Source organism: Taudactylus pleione, unplaced genomic scaffold (genome assembly GCF_031769625.1).
Source record: "Taudactylus pleione unplaced genomic scaffold, aTauple2 ptg000251l, whole genome shotgun sequence".
NCBI classification, from domain to species: domain Eukaryota; kingdom Metazoa; phylum Chordata; class Amphibia; order Anura; family Myobatrachidae; genus Taudactylus; species Taudactylus pleione.
This window is the reverse complement of record NW_028284653.1, coordinates 5,304,262-5,324,922: the sequence shown is the minus strand read 5'-3', so window position 1 is coordinate 5,324,922 and position 20,661 is coordinate 5,304,262. Positions and strand designations below refer to the sequence as shown.

Below are 20,661 nucleotides of genomic sequence, written 5' to 3'. Positions count from 1 at the left end.
ATCATAAACAAACCTTCTTCACTCCTTCAGCATTCGCCTTCACATCTTTAACAGACTTTTCCACTGATTTTAAAGTCTCAGAGTTGGCTGTGGACTTCTTCATTAGATCACCAAGACTTTTTTCCAGTTGGGCAATACGTTGGGTGGCATTATTTAAGGTTTCTTCTGAAACTGCTGCTTCTGATTCAATCTACACATAAAAAAGCAAACAAACAATCTAATTATCTAACATCAAAAACAAAATTAATTTAAAATCTATGAAAGGAAAACACTGAGGACATACTGTTCAAAAGTAATTTTCCTGCTCTTTCATAAAGGTCATCATGCTGCAGAGCTTATTATTTATTCTTTCATGTAGTACGGTAGGCAGATTCTATTCTATAGGTGCAAGTGGGAAGTCAACACCCCGTAGCTGTCGGGACCTGTTCCAGGGGCTTCTGCAGCTAATTGAATCGTCCCATATTTATTTCTATCCCATAATATGATTTATAGAAGTTGCAGAGTCATCTTGTCCATACTCAAAGAGGCCCTGTTTGTTCGAGGATAACAAGAGATATGGTAAGAACTTACCTTTGTTATCTCTGTTTCTACGAAGTCCATAGGGTCCACAGGGTGACCTTGGGGTATAGCTGGATCCTGGATCCTCGGGCACCACGGAGTTAAAGCTTTTAGCTGCTCCCAGGATGCACTTGGGTCCAACCTCCCCTATACCCCGCCCCCGAGCCACAGGCACCTCAGTTGGTAAGCAGCCCAGGCCGGAGGAGGAGACGAAACAGAGAGAAGGAAGACTGGAACACACAAGAACCATACTCACAGAAATGGGAGACGGAAAACCGGTGACCAGTCACAGAGCCCATATGAAGCCAGGTGCGTCAGGGCGGGTGCCCTGTGGACCCTATGGACTTCGTAGAAACAGAGATAACAAAGGTAAGTTCTTACCATATCTCTTGTTTTCTACTTCAGGGTCCATAGGGGTCCACAGGGTGACCTTGGGGATGTCCCAAAGCAGTCCAACTAAGGGCGGGGACGCTCCTGTGCTGATAGGAGAACCCGGCGCCCAAAGGATGCATCCTGAGAGGCAAAGGTGTCAAACGCATAGAACCTCAAAAAGGTCTGAATGGAAGACCAGGTGGCCGCCTTACAGAGCTGAACAGCAGAGGCGCCACGGCTAGCAGCCCAAGAAGGGCCCACGGACCGAGTGGAATGAGCCTTAACAGAGGCTGGAACAGGTAAACCCTCCTGCATATAAGCCTCAATAATAACAGAACGAAGCCAACGGGCTAGAGTCTGTTTGTTGGCAGGCCAACCCCTCTTGTGAAAACCAAAGAGGATAAACAAAGAATCCGACTTCCTCACAGAACTAGTCCGGTCCACATAAACCTGGAGTGCCCTTACAACGTCTAAGGAAGTCTCCCCAGCCGAAAGATCAGGTGACTGAAAGGCTGGTACAACAATTTCCTGATTAATGTGGAACCTGGAAACCACCTTAGGCAGGAAATCAGGACGAGTGCGAAGCACCGCTCTGTCCTGATGAAAAATCAGAAAAGGGGGACGACAAGAAAGCGCCCCCAAATCTGAAACCCTCCTGGCAGAAGCAATTGCCAAGAGGAAAACAGTTTTAAAAGTTAGCCACTTGAGCTCCACTGACTCCAAGGGCTCAAAAGGAGGACCCTGTAAGGCCCTAAGAACCACCACCAAATCCCACGGGGCCACAGGTGGCACAAAGGGAGGCTGGATTCTCAAAACACCCTGGAAAAAGGTGTGTACGTCCGGCATAGCAGCGATCCTGCGCTGGAACCACACCGACAGACCAGACACGTGTACCTTCAGTGAAGAAAGACGTAATCCTAAGTCCAAACCGGACTGAAGGAAAGCCAGAATACGCGAAACTCGGAACACCTGGGGATCATAGTTTCTGGCCTCGCACCACTGAAAGTAAGTGTGCCACACTCTGTGATAGATCCTCGCGGAAGCAGGCTTGCGCGCCCTCAGCATGGTGGTAATAACGGAGCTAGAAAAGCCCCGAGACCTCAGGACGGCTGTCTCAAGAGCCACGCCGTCAAAGATAGTCGACCCAGATCCGGGTGAAGACAGGGCCCCTGAGACAACAGGTCCCGCCGTTGAGGTAGGAGGTACGGAGCCTCGATGGACAGGCTCCGCAGATCGGAGTACCACGGCCTTCTGGGCCACGCTGGGGCCACCAGGATCAGTGTGCCTCCGTCCTGTTTGAACTTGCGCAGGACCCGAGGCAGCAGAGATATCGGAGGGAACAAGTAAGCCAGTTGAAACAGCCATTTCACCGACAGCGCGTCTATCAGACTTGCGCCTGCGTCCCTTGTCCTTGACCCGTACACAGGCAGCTTGTGATTGTAACGGGACGCCATCAGGTCCAGCTCTGGCAGCCCCCACTTGTCCACGAGTAGTTGGAATACCTCTGGATGAAGCGCCCATTCCCCGGGATGCACATCGTAACGGCTGAGGAAGTCTGCCTCCCAATTGAGGACTCCTGGGATGAAAACTGCCGAGAGAGCTGGAAGATAGCGCTCCGCCCAAGCCAGGACGTGGGACACCTCCGACATCGCAGCTCGACTGCGAGTCCCTCCCTGGTGATTGATGTACGCCACCGTGGTGGCGTTGTCTGACTGCACCTGAACGGCCCTTCCGTGAAGAGCGGTGCCGGACGACTGCAGGGCTCTGTATACTGCCCGCAGTTCCAGGATGTTGATGGGAAGAATCGCTTCCTCCGCCGACCAACGACCCTGAAGTGACAAGGAGCCTGTCACCGCCCCCCAACCCCAGAGACTGGCATTTGTCGTGAGCAGAACCCATTCCGGGATCCAAAAGGGGCGCCCCTCCAGGAGATGCGCTGTCTGCAGCCACCAGGCTAGGGACAGACGCACCTCCGAGGACAACACCAGCATCTGAGAGCGGATCCTGTGTGGCAATCCATTCCATTCTGAAAGAATCAGCCCCTGCAGGGGCCTGGAATGGAACTGGGCAAACTCCACCATGTCGAATGCCGACACCATGGACCCCAAAACTCTCATCGCTGAGTGCACCGACACTCTGCCACTGCTCAGACAACTGTGAATCCGCAGCTGTAAGGAGGAGACCTTCTCTGGAGTCAGAAAAATCCGTTGCTGACGAGAGTCCAGCAGGGCCCCCAAATGAACCATCCGTTGTGATGGGATGAGGGAGGATTTCTTCCAGTTGATCAACCAGCCGTGCGCCTGTAGACAAGCGACCGTCAGGTGGAGATGCTGGATCAGTACCTCCGGGGAGCTTGCCAGCAAGAGGAGGTCGTCTAGATACGGTAGCAACCGTATCCCCTGGCTCCGAAGGTGAGCCGCCATGACCGCCATCACCTTGGTAAATATCCTTGGTGCCGTGGAGAGACCAAAGGGTAGAGCCCTGAATTGGTAGTGGTTGTGGAGAATAGCAAACTGCAGAAACCGTTGGTGCGATGTTGCTATAGGCACATGGAGGTAGGCGTCCTGGATATCCAGGGAGACCATATAATCCCCCGGTTCCATCGCCAGTATGATGGAACGCAAAGTTTCCATCCTGAATTTGGGAACCCTGAGAAACCTGTTCAGGGACTTCAAATTGAGGATGGGGCGATGAGAGCCATTGGGTTTCTGCACCAGAAACAGCGTAGAGTAATACCCCATCCCACGTTGAGACTGTGGTACGGGTATAATGACCCCCGCCGTCAGCAAGGCCTCTATGGCTTCCTGAACCTGCAAGGCCTTGGTTTTGTCCTGAGAAGGACTTGTGCAAAAAAACTGGCAAGGCGGCCTGTGCCGAAAAGACAGGGCGTACCCCTGGGAGACCACTTCTCGCACCCAGGCATCCGTGGTGGTATTGTGCCAGCACTGGGCGAATTGAAGAAGTCGGCCTCCCACTCTGGGGTCCCCCAGAGGGAGGCCCGTCCCATCACGCAGAAGGCTTATCTTCTGGCTTGGAAGAAGGGCGCCTAGCACTCCAGGCTTGCTTCTTTGGCTTTGAGGCGGTCTTGGGTGCGGACTGCCTCGGGAAGGACTGACCCTTTGCCTTGCCCTGAACCCGAAAGGAACGAAACGCCGAGCTCCGGACCTTAGCAGGTGTAGTAGCTGAAGGGAGGAAGGCTGACTTGGATTTTGCCAGGGTATCTACTATTTTGTCCAGGTCCGGACCAAATAGTAATTCCCCATTAAAAGGTAAGGCCTCCAAGCCTTTCTTTGAATCCACGTCTGCTCTCCAAGACCGCAACCACAAGGATCTACGAGCAGACACTGCTGCCGCCGAAACCCTAGAGGTCAACAGGCTAGCATCCAAAGATGCTTCTCCAATGTAGGAGGCGGCATCTCTCATCTGTCCTAACAACGCCCCCTGGACGTCCGGAGATTCATCCGTAAACGTGTCCTCCAAGGCGTTGGCCCACCCCTCAATGGCCTTGGCCACCCAGGAGATGGCCATGGACGGCCGGGCTACAGCCCCTGAGAGAGAATAAATAGACTTTAGACAAGTCTCCACCTTCCTGTCCGTAGGATCCTTCAGCGAGGATATAGACGGCAATGGCAAAGTAGCACTCCTGATGAGGCGTGTTACATGGGAATCGACTGCAGGCGGAGTTTCCCATTTCTTACAATGCGCTTCCGGGAATGGATAATTGGACGCCAAGCGTTTCTGTGGCAGGAAACGCTTACTGGGCGTCTGCCAGGCCACCGCCATGTGATCAGTCAACTGATCAGACAAGGGGAACGCTGTAGAAGTAACCTTAGCTTTTTTAAAACTAGGATACCTTGACTTGGGAGCGGGTGCCTCATCCTCAATCAGAAGAATAGCCCGCACCGCCTTAACCGGAGCCCGCACATTGATGGAAGACTTAGTGTCTACCTCCTGGACTGAGGCATCTGAGGCTGAGTCATCCTGTACCTCACCATCATCCGAGAACCCCTCAGAATCCGAAAGATGCGCAGCCTGTGCCATGACTGAGCGTTTAGACGCCCTGGAGGGCACGTCACTGCGCAACATCGACGGAAAAGCCGAAGATGCTGCCGCCAAATCTTGGACAGTGTGGGAAAGCGCATCCACCCAGGGTGGAGGAGCTGTCACAGGAGCCTGAAACGGCACCACAGCCGGCTGTGCCACAGGGGTGGACTGAATATACATTGGCAACCCCGCATAGGGACCAACAGGCTGAGACCCCGGGGGAGTCTGCAATAATTGTGGGACACCCGGGGAATGGGGGATGGCAGGCTGGGGCAACGCCCTAGTAGGGGCGGCAGTCGGGACCGACAGACGGTCCGCGATGGACACCAGCACCTGGGAAAACATCGCCCATGGTGGCTCCTGCGACATGGGAGGTTTAGACGTACCAGGGACCGCCTGGCACCGTCCGCACAGGCCGTCCTGTGACAAATCCTCCCTATCCACTCCTGCAGAACAGCGCCTGCAGGAGAACAATGCTGGAGCCCCGGAGTGCTCAATCTCCTCCTCAGACATGACTTAGGAAGAAAACGTGCGCACTCACCAGTGTGCTGAACAACAGCCCACAATATGGCACCGTGTAGCACACAACTGTATGTGACGGACCTCACAAATACGTGATCTATATAGGTGAGGTCAGTAGAAACACCCTTCCCCCGCACACCTGTAGGGCTTGTAGGAGAAGGAAAGGGATAGGTACAGGCTGACAGTAAGTAGAAAAAAGACACAGACAGGCAGCACTAGCAAAAGTCACATACCATGCAGGAAGATATACTCACTGCACCTTTCCACTACAATCAACCTCCCAGATTCAGTGTCTGGGAGGGCTATAGCGCTGTGTACACTGTCCTTCTGCAGGGGAGAGGTACACAGGGGGACCGGTCCGCGTGCTCCCTGAGAGTATCCACGCTGCCACAGAGAAAATGGCCGCTGGAGACCTCAGAGGAGGAGTGGCCGAGTATCTGCAGCTCAGCGACGCCAGACTCCGAGCTGAAAGGCGCGCTGAGCTGAGGGGAGGAGCCGCTAGACAGGGAAGGCTTCCTCCCCTGGCTAGCATATTAACCCCCGGGTTGCCGGCATCCCGCTTGCCGCGATATTAACCCTGGTGGTCTAGTGGTCTGGCGGGGTATGCCTCCGCTGGAGGGGGGGCCCGCCGCCACCGCTAGCGCCCCCGGTCTGTCCCCTAGACCGGGGGCATGGGACTGCATTTGAAAGGAACCCGCGCACCGCCGCTAATCAGCGGTGCGCGGCTTACCTGATCTCCCCGGCGTCTTCCGGCAGCAGTCCCGGGGGAAACCAGAGTCCGGCTAGTACAGACTCTGGCTTCCCCCGCCGCGATCCCCAGTTCAGTGCTGGCGTCGCGGCGCCAGCAGGGAGAAGGAGCGGCAGCGTGGGCGTCTGTACAGACAGCCCAGCGCTGCTGCTCTAGAGAAAAAACTTATAGTAAAAAATAAATAAATTTAACTAAGTTAAATAAAAAATTAAAAGCTTTAGGGGGCTGCTCCTGCAGCCCACCCCGCAGGGTGACCCGACTCCGGCCGGGCACCATCTAAAACTGAGGTGCCTGTGGCTCGGGGGCGGGGTATAGGGGAGGTTGGACCCAAGTGCATCCTGGGAGCAGCTAAAAGCTTTAACTCCGTGGTGCCCGAGGATCCAGGATCCAGCTATACCCCAAGGTCACCCTGTGGACCCCTATGGACCCTGAAGTAGAAAATCCTTTTTCCCATTAGAAAGTGAAATAGCTACTTTCCCATAATTCATGTTCGTGTATTGACAATTTCCGATAATGGGTCTGCCTATTTCTTGGGTGCCCAAAATGAAGCATGCAGTTTCATAACCTGAGCAAACGTCAAATCACAGGGGCTGCTTGGTTTTTGGTTTTAACAAATTCTGAGTCAAATAGAAAATACTCCTATTTTAAGCACGGTAGTGTATTGTATAGTAACCAGGTAGTATACAGTATAAATACAAATTCATACAATACCTAAAGAACACACCATGTACAGACACTAGGGGGTATATTTACTAAAGGTTGATTTGAATCAATTTAAAATCAATTAAAATCGATGTTGTGTTTCTTGGGCTAAATCACACATTTACTAACAGTCAACTTTTGAATTAGTTTAAGTATTAGTAAATGTGTGATTTAGCCCCAGAAACAAAAACATCGATGTTGATAGATTTTAAATAGATTAAAATCGACCTTTAGTAAATATATACCTAGTGGTCTTTATTGGTCACCTATTTTAGAAAACACCCACTGCATGCTTAGATGCAGCCATGCGTCATACACATATGTAACAGTTCTAACATAAGGTCTTATGAACATTGAAACAACAAAAAAGCATCAAAGACTTTCAACATATTCTCTTCTAATAAATCAAGTTAATTTTGACTTACAGAAGTGAGTAGGTTATTTGTTCCTTTTATGTTGTCATCTGCTTGCTTAATGGCTTCTCCAGCTGCACTTTGGGCTCTGCCTGCTTCCTTTAGCGCTTCCATTACCATATCGGCTATTTCCTTAATATCTGACGCACTCTTCCTGTAATTCGGATAACAAACTTTTTTAAAAGTGTTTATTTTCAGAGACCACAGACTAAGCAATTATTTCCGGTTATTAAACATTCCACCACTGCTTTACCTTCTAGGAGAAGACAATAATACACTACAATTTACTGTAAGATACATTTCATTTATGTATATATTAAGCATTTATTTTTAGGAGAGGTTAGATTTTATTTTACTGTATTATTATTAAGAGGAACACCAAAATCTAAAAAGATATAGAAAGATGTTGCATTACTGTACGCCTTTATGTGTCACCTATAGATCATGTTTTATTGATCTTTTACTTTTAAGTAGGGATGAGCGGGTTCGGTTCCCTGAGAACCGAACCCACCCGAACTTCGGGGATCCGGGGCGATCCGAGCCCAAGCTCGGATCTCCCTGTCTGCCCCGGATCCCTCTCCCGAGGCAAAACCTCGAGATCTGCTGTCGGATCTCGAGGTTTTGCCTCGAGCGGCCATTTAAAAAAAAATGCCTTTGCCTTTAATGGGCAAAGTGCTGATTGGCTGACAGAGCCGTCTGTCACGGCTCTCAGCCAATCAGCATTATGGTGCTCATTTGCATGTAGCACGGACTCGTGAGATCCGTGCTACATGCATCTGTGTGACTGACAGTGACACAGAGCACAGATGGGTCAGTGAGACCCGTCTGTGCTGCTGTGTATTTCAATGACACAGATGCACGCACGGACCAGGAGATCCGTGCTACTTGCATCTGTGTCATTGACACAGCAGAGCAATGACAGGTCCGTGAGACCCGTCTGTGCTGCTGTGGTAAAAAAAAAAAAAAAAAAACCTGTGTAAAAAAAGAAAAAAATGGCGTGCCCCCCCCCCCCAAAAAAGAGCAACCAGCCCCGGGCATTAGTGACCCAGTGCTGGGTGTGCTTAAATACACTGGACAAACGACGTAGGGGTCCCCTGTACTTAAGCACAACCAGCACCGGGCTAGTCAGAACCAGCGCTGGTTGCCAAAATACGGGGGACAAACGACGTAGGGGTCCCCCGTATTCTGCGCAACCAGCTCTGGGCTCTGATCCGGTCCTGGTTCTGGAAATACAGGGGAAAAAAATTAGTAGGGTTCCCCTGTATGTTCCAGAACCAGCACTGGACTTTTTCTAGCGGGGGGCTGATGCCACAGCCAGGGGAGCCCTTTCACCGGGCCCCCCAGCCGCAGCATCAGCCCTGACCGCTAGTCAGCCCAGGCCGGGGATCCCTGGAGAGCTGGGGACCCCCCCAATAAAGGGGTCACCCTCTCCAGGGCACCCCAGGCCCAGGCTGATAGCCCGGGGCTATCCCCGCCACCCCTGGTGGCGGTGGGTGGCGGGTTGATTGTGTGGTGTGGTGTAAATAAAGAATATCAAACATTGTCTTTACAAGTAGAACTGCAAGTCCCAGCAAGCCTGCCCCGCATGCTGGTACTTGGAGAACCACAAGTACCAGCATGCAGGGCATTAAGGGCCCACTAGTACCTGTAGTTCACCTGTAAAAAAATGTTTAAAAAAAACACAGGACACACACACCGTGACAGTATAAGTTTATTAAACATACACACACACACACACACACACACGCGCACACGCACACGCACACACGCACACGTACTCACCTATGTAACCTGTAGCATCGGTCCACTTGGGACCTGTGAAAAAAAACCTACTCACCATCTCCTATGCGAGGTTCTGTCCTCTTCGTTCCAAAGTAGGCATCCCCAGACTTGGCAAAAAAACAAAACGAAAACGCGATCCACGAACTTAGTACCGTTCTATAGAACGGTACTTCCCGAATGAGAGCTTAACGGCGGGGTATCACCATGGAAACCCCGCTGCTAAGCGTTCATTGGCTGAGAGAGGTCATCTCCCGTCTCTCATCCAATGAACGGCTCCCTCCATTGTAGTCAATGGTGGGAGCCGCAAGGTTATTAAAGTTTACCCTGCGGCTCCCACCATTGACTACAATGGAGGGAGCCGTTCATTGGCTGAGAGACGGGAGATGACCTCTCTCAGCCAATGAACGCTTAGCAGCGGGGTTTCCATGGTGATACCCCACCGCTAAGCTCTCATTCGGGAAGTACCGTTCTATAGAACGGTACTAAGTTCGTGGATCGCATTTTCGTTTTGTTTTTTTGCCAAGTCCGGGGATGCCTACTTTGGAACGAAGAGGACAGAACCTCGCATAGGAGATGGTGAGTATGTTTTTTTTCACAGGTCCCCTATGGATACTTTACCGGACAAGTGGACCGATGCTACAGGGTTACATAGGTGAGTATGTGTACGTGTGTGTGTATGTATGTTTAATAAACTTATACTGTCACGGTGTGTGTGTCCTGTGTTTTTTTAAACATTTTTTTTACAGGTGAACTACAGGCTTAATGCCCTGCATGCTGGTACTTGTGGTTCTCCAAGTACCAGCATGCGGGGCAGGCTAGCTGGGACTTGCAGTTCTACTTGTAAAGACAATGTTTGATATTCTTTATTTACACCACACCACACAATCAACCCGCCACCCACCGCCACCAGGGGTGGCGGGGATAGCCCCGGGCTATCAGCCTGGGCCTGGGGTGCCCTGGAGAGGGTGACCCCTTTATTGGGGGGGTCCCCAGCTCTCCAGGGATCCCCGGCCTGGGCTGACTAGCGGTCAGGGCTGATGCTGCGGCTGGGGGGCCCGGTGAAAGGGCTCCCCTGGCTGTGGCATCAGCCCCCCGCTAGAAAAAGTCCAGTGCTGGTTCTGGAACATACAGGGGAACCCTACTAATTTTTTTCCCCTGTATTTCCAGAACCAGGACCGGATCAGAGACCAGAGCTGGTGGCGCAGAATACGGGGGACCCCTACGTCGTTTGTCCCCCGTATTTTGGCAACCAGCGCTGGTTCTGACTAGCCCGGTGCTGGTTGTGCTTAAGTACAGGGGACCCCTACGTCGTTTGTCCCCTGTATTTAAGCACACCCAGCACTGGGTTACTAATGCCCGGGGCTGGTTGCTCTTTTTTGGGGGGGTGCACGCTATTTTTTTCTTTTTTTACACAGGTTTTTTTTTTTTTTTTTTTACCACAGCAGCACAGACGGGTCTCACGGACCTGTCATTGCTCTGTGCCAATCACACAGATGCATGTAGCACGGATCTCCCGGGTTCGTGCTACATGCAAATGGGCACCATAACGCTGATTGGCTTCCTGTCTGCCACTACAGTGCCACTCCTAGATGGGCCACGTGTTTGTGCCGCCCACTTGTGTCGCTTAGCATAGTCATCCAGCTAGCTCGGTGCAACCTTTTGGCCTAAAAACAATATTGTGAGGTGTGAGGTGTTCAGAATAGAGTGGAAATGAGTGGAAATTAATGTTATTGGGGTTATTAATAGCGTAGGAACAAAAAAAGGCCCATTTTATGTGATTTTAGCGTTTTTTTTTATTTTTTAAGAAAACATCCAGATCCAAAACACAAAACCCAGAACCCAAAACACGGAAGGGTGGTTTTGGCAAAACCAATCCAGATCCAAAACACGAAGAAAGATCCAGATCCAAAACCAAAACGTGGCCGGTGCACACCCCTACTTTTAAGTGCACAGGAGGATTAATACCTGGTGCATACAATTAATCCTCGACCACTGTTTGGTGTAAAATCATTTGAAGTCATTAAAGAAATTTCACCCAAAAAAATACAGCATTCAGAAACTGTCATTTACTGTACTCTTGAATTAATGCATCACAGTAAAACGGGAAGCATTATTCACATCTGCAGAAAAATTAATTATATAACGAAAGTCACAATTTTACTTTTATTAAGGCTAGTGTCTATCCATGACGAGTTAATTGTCTTGGACAGCTGAATGGTGGTGACCGAAGGGGGGACCCTAAATGATCTGTGTGTTCTGATTTGGTATGTATTCTTCAGGCATACGGATTTGGAGATATTTTTCAATGCTCTTTACCTATATCAGCAGAAAGGCATTACACCATCCGGAAGGCAGACAGCTGATTTTTCAAAGAGGTTGGGACAGTATTAGGAGTAGATCGGAACTCCTATATAACAAGATCTCTGGTGCTGTAGATGAACTACTACAATTTAGTTTAATGTACTCTCTCTGGGGGTGATTCAGAGTTGGAGGCAGGTGAAGTATCGTTCGTTGTTTTACCTCTGCGTATGTGTCCCCCAGGACACGCAGATCAAAATTGCATGGAGAGCCATGTAGTTTTGATGGAAGTTTCTTGGCAGCAACGGGGAGGGGTGGAGGGGGATGGGAAAGAGTCTCCAGTGACTTTTTATGGTCCCCTTGAGTTAAAAAAAAACATTAAAAAGGCCTATTTATCAACATTTAAAAAAAAAAAATATGCATAAACTACAGTTTATGCACTATTGTCATCAATGGGGATGAAGGTTTGAACCCTATGTACCGAACACAGAAAAGCAAAACTTTTTGGAGTTTGGGCCCGATGGTTTACAACATCCTCACATGGCGTAAACTGCTTCATGCCTATGGAGGCATAATCGGAGGCAAGGGATCTTAAGATCCCTCTCCCGCAGCCTCTGGAAACTGACAATGTGCGCATGCGCAGTGTCTGTTTCCCAGGAGGAGTCTTTAAAAAATGTGAAAGACTCCTCAGATAACCACTGGATCCAATTCCCAGGGACAGCGCTTATTCCCACTGTCATGGACGTAATTAACATAGGTGCAATGGGTGCAGCTGCTATTGGGCCCAGAGCGGATGGGGGGGGCATCTTCCCTGTCAAAGTTACATATGTTATATACATTTTTCACCATTGGATGGTACATAGGAGCCCTTACCTTCTTTTGCTATGGGGTCTTCAAACACCTAGTTACACCCCTGCGAGTTAGATTTAGTAATTAGCAGGGATAATTATGTGATGCACACTGAAAAAAATGTCACTGCATTTCTGCAATATTTTACGCATATGCCCCTAAGTATTTTACAGAAAAAGAAAACTTACTGCAAACTCTGAAAACATATTACCTGGATTTTTTCGCTTCATCCAAAAGAGACTCTGCCCTGGCTATATCACCAGCACTTTGCTCCAGGATTGTTTCCACATCAGAAAGACTTTCCACACGCTCACGTATATCTTCAGTGAGAGCCTGTAGCTGCTCAGGTGTAGAGGGCATCTCCATTTTCAAAACCTCATTGGCAACGGCTTCTATACTATCCAGGTCTGCTCCATCCTCTATATAAACCATAATAAAAAATGAAAAGGGCTCCAATATTACCTAGTTTCCTAGGACAGTCCTGACATTTCCTAAAGGAGAAATTTAACTTATAATGCATGTAGGACCTGATTCAGAGCTGAACGCTATTCCGATGTTCACGCAGTTGACCGATTTTCGGTGGTTTGCGCACACACTGTGAATGAATTGCGATCGCGCTCGCTGTGAGGACTCGCTCACAATTGATTGACAGGAAGAGACCGTTTTGTGGGTAATTACGTGGAGTTCCGGGCAACACGCGGGCGTGTCAGTGCTGTTTCCCAGGCGTGTACTAATCTGTGATCGTGCACGCAGAGAACAAAGCCTCAGCGTCTCAGTTACCACGCCCTCTTTCTGAGTGACCATAGACTCACTCGCAGTTGCGGGCAGAGACAAGGGCTCTGATGGGCGTCTCAATACAAAATACCATCTGGTGCATTAGCATATTTTAGTAATTGCTAAGTGCCAATTATTACAAATGCATTTGCATTAGCGTACGACTCTGAATCAGGCCCGTAATCCCTAAATAAAAGATAAAGGGCAAAAATATGTTGTGCAGTTTTATTTTTCTAATTCATTAAATTCAACAAACAGTAATTATGCAATAAAATGTGCATAAATAAGCTTTTCATTTAGCTACTCAGTGAAACAGGCAGATTGCTCAGTGGGGCTTGTATAACTCCTGCTCAGTGGCGTATCTATAATGGGTGCAGTGTGTGCGGGGCACACGGGGCCCCGCACTGCTCATCCTGCACCCATATTATTTTAAACTCACCTATCCGTGGTCCCGTGTCGGGTGTCAGCGCTGCTCAGAACACCGGAAAATGCCCGCCGTGGCCATTTTTCCGGTTTTCTGCACATGCGCAGTATACTCCGGGCATGCTCTAGTGCCCACAGTCTACTGCGCCTGCACAGAACGCCGGAAAGTGGCCACTGCGGCCATTTTTCTGGTGTTCTGCACATGCGCAGTAGACTCCGTGCACACTCTAGTGCCCGGAGTCTACTAATGCTTCGGTGGCTGGCCAGCCGTGTCAGTCGGCTGCCAGCCACTGGGGAGAGAGGAGGGGGTCCCACACGGGAGTGCACATGGGCCCCATCCTCTCTTAAGACGCCCCTGCTTATTTGCATGTTGAGATCTTGACACTTTAAAACCTCTCCCCGTACAAAATGTGGAAAAGCAAAAGAAATATATATCATTGGTATTATGTAAAGGGATAATATACATACGCATTAAAAAGTCCCTGATTTGTTTGATCAGATTTCTTAGATCTTCATTGCTTTTGTCCACTTTTTCCCTTGTTGCATTTGCTTTGATCAGAACACTTTGGGCATTCTGTTTTGCTTCCTCTGCTTTCAACTTCGACTCGGCAACCTATTTATAAATAAAATAAATAAATGTATATTCTGCTTTGAGCCTCAGCCTACAAAGGTTAGTGTTTGTACAACTATCCGCATGCTTAGAGTACCCCAAGTGTCAGCCACAGGCTTGCTGGACCATGTAGCTCTACAAGCACAGCATACCCAAGCAGTCATCGTACAATAAGGCTTTCTGTGATACATAGTTCCACTACAGTACTGGTTTTATGACTTTCCACTATTAATGGCATCATACTCTTAAAAGAGTAGCAGGATAAGTCTCAATGCCATTCTGAATAAAGCTATTTTGTGCTAAAGGAACGGGGCAAACTTTTTTTTTGCAAACTTAATTTCCTTAAACTCCACAAGTTGAGAGGTCTGGGGCTAGTTTCACATTATGACAAACCCACAGTCTTTTCTCACTTCATTGGTGATAACAAGGTTAGGCTAGATCACTAGTGACTGTTACAAAATATGTAACCTTACAAATGAGTATTAATATTTTTTATTAAAACACAATAAATATCTGCTGATAATCATCAGCACATACTGTATCTATGAACAAAGAGCTGCAAAGAATACACCTACTGATAGGCATATCTAAAGATGCTGCCTACTTTAACTATGATGCATCTCCAGTGGGTGTACTACATGCCTCTACTGGACATCATTTGTGCTTGCATGCCCCGACGCCATCTCCAGGTGTAGCAAATAAATGCTGTATCTAAGCATTTGCTATATACAGGCTAGTAGATCAAACCTGGAATGTACCAATCTTACAGGATCTTCAGCTTCAGTAGGCCCAGCAAAGGCATTCTTCATGTGGACTAACCCTTAAATTCAAAGTTAAAGTTAGAACACTTACCAATTTAGAGAGTTCCTCCACTTCAGACATTGCGCTCAGAATCTCTTTGTCAAAATTTGTAGCAGTTTTCCAAGCACTATTTGCCACAGTCACCAAACCATCACAACCATCCCCTCCACATTTCCTCTTGCCATCTCCTGTCAAGCAACCAGGCCCTCCACACTGTGCATCTTCACACGTTTCTCCAAACGTTGTACCACAAGTCTAGAAAAAAGGAATTACAAAATTTTAACATAATGAAGTAGGATTATTTTTAATTCTAGTGTCATGGGACTATCTACACCACTGGCAAGCTAAAAAACCAAGCCAATAAAAGCATGTTTTCATTACATAATATACTTGCTACGTAACTTCCATTGCTTTACTGCTAAATCACTAATGTGACCTCAGGTATCCTCACAAAAGCAATTGCCAGACTAAGAATAGTAAAAAACATGTACAAACAATGAAAAAGTCATTTTTGGATTTCCCACTGGAAAAATAAGGATCATTCATTCTCCCTAATTTAATTTGGAACAATAAAAAAATAATAATAAAGTTTTCTGTAAGACAATTAACTTTTTTTTTCCCCCATTAGCCTGGAGTGACAATTAGAATAGCTCTAAAGGTGGGTACACACCCGGCAGATATATGGTCATTCATATACACTGTCCCGTCCCCCTCCTCGCGGCTGCCGCCGTGTGTGTACGGGCTGTCTGCAGACCGCCTGTACACACCTGCTGAAGGACAGATATGTCTGCAGACATATCTGTCCACCGGCTGTGCAGCACAGCCAATGCGATATGTCGGTGAACGCTGACGTTCACCGACATATTGCAGGTACACGGGCAGCAGATACATTGGCCGATCAATTGATTGCCCAATGTATCTGTCAGTGTGTACCCAGCTTAAGGCATATAGGAAAACTTGTAAGACAGCCCTCCCCCCTCCAACATTCTCTGTAGAAATAGCCACAAAAAACACTGTTTTCCTTATGAAAGACCACACATTCACTGTATCCAGTACTTGAAAGTGAGGTTGTTGTAATTAAAGTAAACTCTTTGTTCTCTCCAGCACACAATTCTGTTGGTTCCCTTCATTGCAAGGGAACTCCTTGTGGTGCTTGGTGTTTGATGCAGTGGCATTGTCTGACTGAACCCTTATGGATTTTTCAAGCAATAGAAGAGGTCTCAGTTATGCACCACACGACTCCTGCAGATTGATAGGTGTTCTTGGGTGAAGTAAGTTCACCCGGTACTAGGATGCCACAAGACTTAACCTGTACAAGGAGTCAATGTGGAAACTAGGTAGCACAAGGAGGCTGAGGTGAGAGCAGGAGAGAATCCAGGTCCAGAAAAGGGTAGATTACGAAGAAGATGCAGGACTGGTAAAGACAGAGTGCAAGCAGAGATTCCTACAAGCAGGGACAAGAAGTAATGCAAGAATGGCTGCCAAAAACTAGCAGAAAACTACTAGAATAGTACAGCAGGGTAGATGACTTCTGGCAGGACAGAAGCTATAACCAGCTATGCACCAGGGCCCTGACTTTGCTTTAACTATTCAGGGAGCCTTTCAGAACCCCAGAACGGAGCCCGGCCTCTTCCAATTCATTACACGGCAGCTGAGTAACTGCACAGACAGACAAGCCACTAACAACTAAATTACATTGCAGCTGAGTAACTGCACAGAGACAGGCCACTTACAATTCATTACAAGGCAACCGCACAAACAGACAGGCCACTTAAATTATACTGCAGCTGAGTAGATGCAGGTATAAAGAAAACAACTCAGCTGTAGTAACAGCCAGGACTAACAGGCAGTGCGGCCGCAGAGAGTCCCATTTGCCTAGCAACCGTCAGGACCATCGGCCATTACAGTTGGTGTGATGCGGTGTCCCAGTCGCTTAGCAATGACCAGGATCCACTGGACATGTGAGCCGCTGCTCACATGTGATGCCTGACTGAATCCTTGAGGGTTTTTTCATGCAAAAGATGATGTTTTTCAACTAGAGCATTTAGCAATGCTCTTAATTATTAGGACATTGATTGGAAGCTTGGCTCTGGCAGGAACCACAGCCCCTAAAACTGGCAGTAAAGTAAGAAGGCTCCCTACAGCCCAAGGTATTAGTCATTACACTTGTCCAATTCCATATGGCAAAAGGACAGCCTTTATTGAATAAATTGTCCCTCAACCACCAGGGAAGCAACAGATGTGTTCTTAAGAGACAAACTGATGTGTTGTCTGGACAAGTGTGGTGCAACTTGGCTCATTGTGAGGGAGTTAGATCTGGAACTACACAAACTGCATGGCTTTAAATGTTGAAACCATCTCCCCAGGACTTTCGTGTAGAAATAAACAAACAGCTAACAGACACCTTACCAGTCTGTGTAACATGTCTAGTTTGTTCTCTGGGAATAATGCCCTCTCTGCTGTTGGGGATCGAACAGCACACAAAGAAGCACAAGCCTCTGAAAAAGGGACAGATTAGATTTTGGGTAATAGATAAAACAGTGGTAGGATCCAGTACTTGCACGGTCTCTCAGTAATAACCCTTTCAGACATGCTGAGAATCCCGGGAATTTGGCCTGCCTCAGCCAAATTCCCGGGTTGCCGCGTAAGTCTGAAAGGTGCCTACCTGGGAACACGTTCCCGGGTAGCCGACCCTTCAATATACCAGGGAATTTCCGGGACTGAAGTCCCAGGAAATTACCCTGCTTATGTCTTAATGGTGCTACCCGGGAATTTACTACTCCCGGGCTGCACCAAGCAGGTTTTACATTGATTGGCAGTGCAAAGAGTCCTATTGGACGCTCAGCACTGCTGCTTTGAGTTGGCAGCGCAGAGCGTCCTATAGGACGCTCAGCGCTGCTGCTCACCACACCCGCCCCGGTGGTTGTGTACAGAGAACCCCAGCCGGACACCGGGGACACCCGCCGGCGGATCTCTGCCACAGTGGGCCACCCACACTCCCGCTGGACCACCAGGGCAGATTGAAATACTTTATTAAAATAAAATGGTGGCAGTGATTGGTCGGCTGCATGATGATGACATCATCAGCGGCAGCTGGAGAGAGGATAGGTTAGGAAAGGCAGAGGAGAGGCAGGTAATATTAAAAACTAAAAAGCCCTGCTCTTGTCTGAAAGGGGTCTACCTGGGAATTTCCCGGGTAGACGCTGTAGTGTGAAAGGGGGGTCTCGATCAAATACCCAGGAATTTGCACAGGAGAAATTCCCGAGTCTGAGCAGGAAATTTCCCGCCGTATGTCTAAAAGGGATATAATGCACCTGATTACACTCTACCTTGGATCCACAGATTGTACAAGTAGGAGATAATACACTGTGGCCATGATAGCAATCTGTTGTTTGAATACCCTTTGTGTTGCACCAAACCATAAGCAGAGTCCAGTTCTCAGTAAAGAGGCTCACCGAGTTGCAAAACAAACCCTGACACCTCAAAAAAAAAAAAAAGGTGAGTTCCCTGTTGGACTGGAGTTATAGAAGAAGGAGGAGCAAAAGCATATACATGCCAATGTACTTTAGTAGCCTCTGGACCCATGGTCAGGTGTCCAAGAGGATAAAATGGGAAAATAAAAAAAAAAAAAAAAAGTCCCCATATTGCCCACTGTGTGCTAGATGGAAGTCTACTTACATACATATACTTAATTTTCATAGTAAGCATTTCCCTTCAGTATATTGTGCTTATCGAAGGTATGGCTTTGTAATGTGAAGTTATTTTTTTTTATGTTTTGCATTTCAAGCAGATACATTCATTTGTCTTTGCAATATTACAAGTATGCTTTTTTTTACTAAAATAATTTGAAAAAAAAAAATCAAAACAGCCCCAGGGCATTGCAACATTCTTTTTGTCAAAATAGATACCTTGAACAGTTTACATAACTTTTTCAGAGACAGACAAAAACCACAATAACAAGATTTTTCTGCATAATTTTAGGTAAGTATGTGAACCAGTTAGAATTGGTAGCCCACTGTGCAAAATGTGAATCTCCATAATTTTGCCAGCCTTCGCTCATTCAAGAATGTTAGCAGATTATTATATGCCATGCAATAATAAATGATGTTCTAAGGTACCAAAACGATGCGCTTTTTGCACTGTATCTGTGTAAATATCTGCAAACAAAAGTGCATCTCAAAAAAATTATTCAAGCTGCACAAGATATGTGCAAACTTCAAACTAAATTTAGCGCATTCAAGTCTTGCAGTGTAACAGGCTGTTTCATAGAAGTGTGATGTTCCAACAATGTGATTTTCAGGTCTTACTTTTGCTTTGCCATTCCATGGAATGCTACTAGCATTCCCGCTAGGCTGTTTTAGCGGAGTGCTGCGCCCGGCCCTCCTTCTGGAGGGCAAAAAGCTCCCTGCCCTCGCCATGCAGTGCACCGCTAAGACAGCCTGCAGGTGCCGTCTTCACTCATGGGTCGCAGCGTCCCATGGGTGCGGAAATGTGCGGTGACCCGGTCACCACCAGTGAATAGATGCTGGGCGCATGCAGCGCTTGGGGGCTGCCCGCCATGTCCGTAAGTGCCAGGCATGCCACCAAGAGTGACGAAAAGGTGATGTGTCTTATAGACACGCCCCCTTTTCAATGGCCACGCCCACTTTTCTGGTGCGCGCACCTTAGGCGCAGAGGTGCCCTCTCTAGCTCCGGCGCCCTGCCTGTCGCCGGAGCTAGAGTGAACACTATGCTACTATAGTCTATGGGATGATAATGGTCAATTTATTCTGCTGTGCAGTTACGATAGGACAGGGAGCCCTTATAGCCAAATTACGAAATTATGTAAATATAACATTTTGCGCAAATACAAAATTAGATTAATATGCTATTTAAAAGTATATAACATTTTTAAAATTTCTAACCAACAGAAGGAGGCCTGAGGAAAAATGGACTGGTTGAATCCAATCATATGGCTATTACCTCTCATTCCGCCATGTTTGGTTTGGTATAATAACATTCTCAATAATATATTACATGAAGACAAGAGTTTTTTTGTTATAAGATGTCTTAAACAACATTTACTGCATGAAAAGAGCCATCTGATTTGTGCAATTTACATATTTACACCAACATACTAATATATGATATAATTTTAACAGGATCAGGTCTGATAACAGGTTTATAGCAGGATGCAGTCATAATCCTGACCACGGGGATTCCAGTGCTCAGAATGCTGACACCGGCTCCCAACCGCCTGAATCCGGAAGGTACGTAGCGTGGTTAGTGGGAGGGTTAGCGTTAGGGCTAGGCACTAGGGGGAGGGTTAGGTTTAGGGTGAGAGGAGGGGGAGGTCAGGTTTAGGCACTGGGGAGGGAGGGAGAGGGTTAGGATACCGACCGACAGATGGCGGTATTCTAACCCTGTTGGGATGCCGACGTCGGGATCCTTACCACCGGGATCCTGAGCGCCGGCTTCCTGTACCCAACCAGTTTATAGCATATGTGGTGTTTTCATTGTGAATAGGTCAGTGTTTTTTTAACCCCTTGCTCAAGATTGGTCATCTCACTATAACCTACAGTAGGTAATCAAAATGTGTGGAGAAAATAGGACCTTCAAAATCTTGTCCCAAATGGCAATGAGATGCAAGATGTAAAAGCCTTCACGGAATTCCAGGAACATAATACAGAGGCCATAGGTCAAGTCAGGGGCGTATTAAAAGAGAAGGTGGCCCTTGTGCATTCCCCGTCCGGGGCCCCCTCTTTTCCCGATGGCCAGCAGCAGAC

General features: G+C 47.9%; 1 protein-coding gene across 2 annotated transcripts in view; it reads right to left on the bottom strand.

Annotated features, from left to right (window-relative positions):
- The window catches only part of LAMB1 (laminin subunit beta 1), an 81,107-nt gene that overhangs the window by 6,256 nt on the left and 54,190 nt on the right, over positions 1 to 20,661 (bottom strand). For both annotated transcript variants that reach the window (XM_088480195.1, XM_088480194.1), the window contains 5 exons: positions 14,948 to 15,151; positions 13,954 to 14,098; positions 12,500 to 12,707; positions 7,372 to 7,513; positions 14 to 190 (listed from right to left, as the gene is read on the bottom strand). In XM_088480195.1, the coding sequence (XP_088336321.1) occupies positions 14 to 190; positions 7,372 to 7,513; positions 12,500 to 12,707; positions 13,954 to 14,098; positions 14,948 to 15,151 (876 nt within the window). The remainder of the gene's footprint in view (positions 1 to 13; positions 191 to 7,371; positions 7,514 to 12,499; positions 12,708 to 13,953; positions 14,099 to 14,947; positions 15,152 to 20,661) is intronic.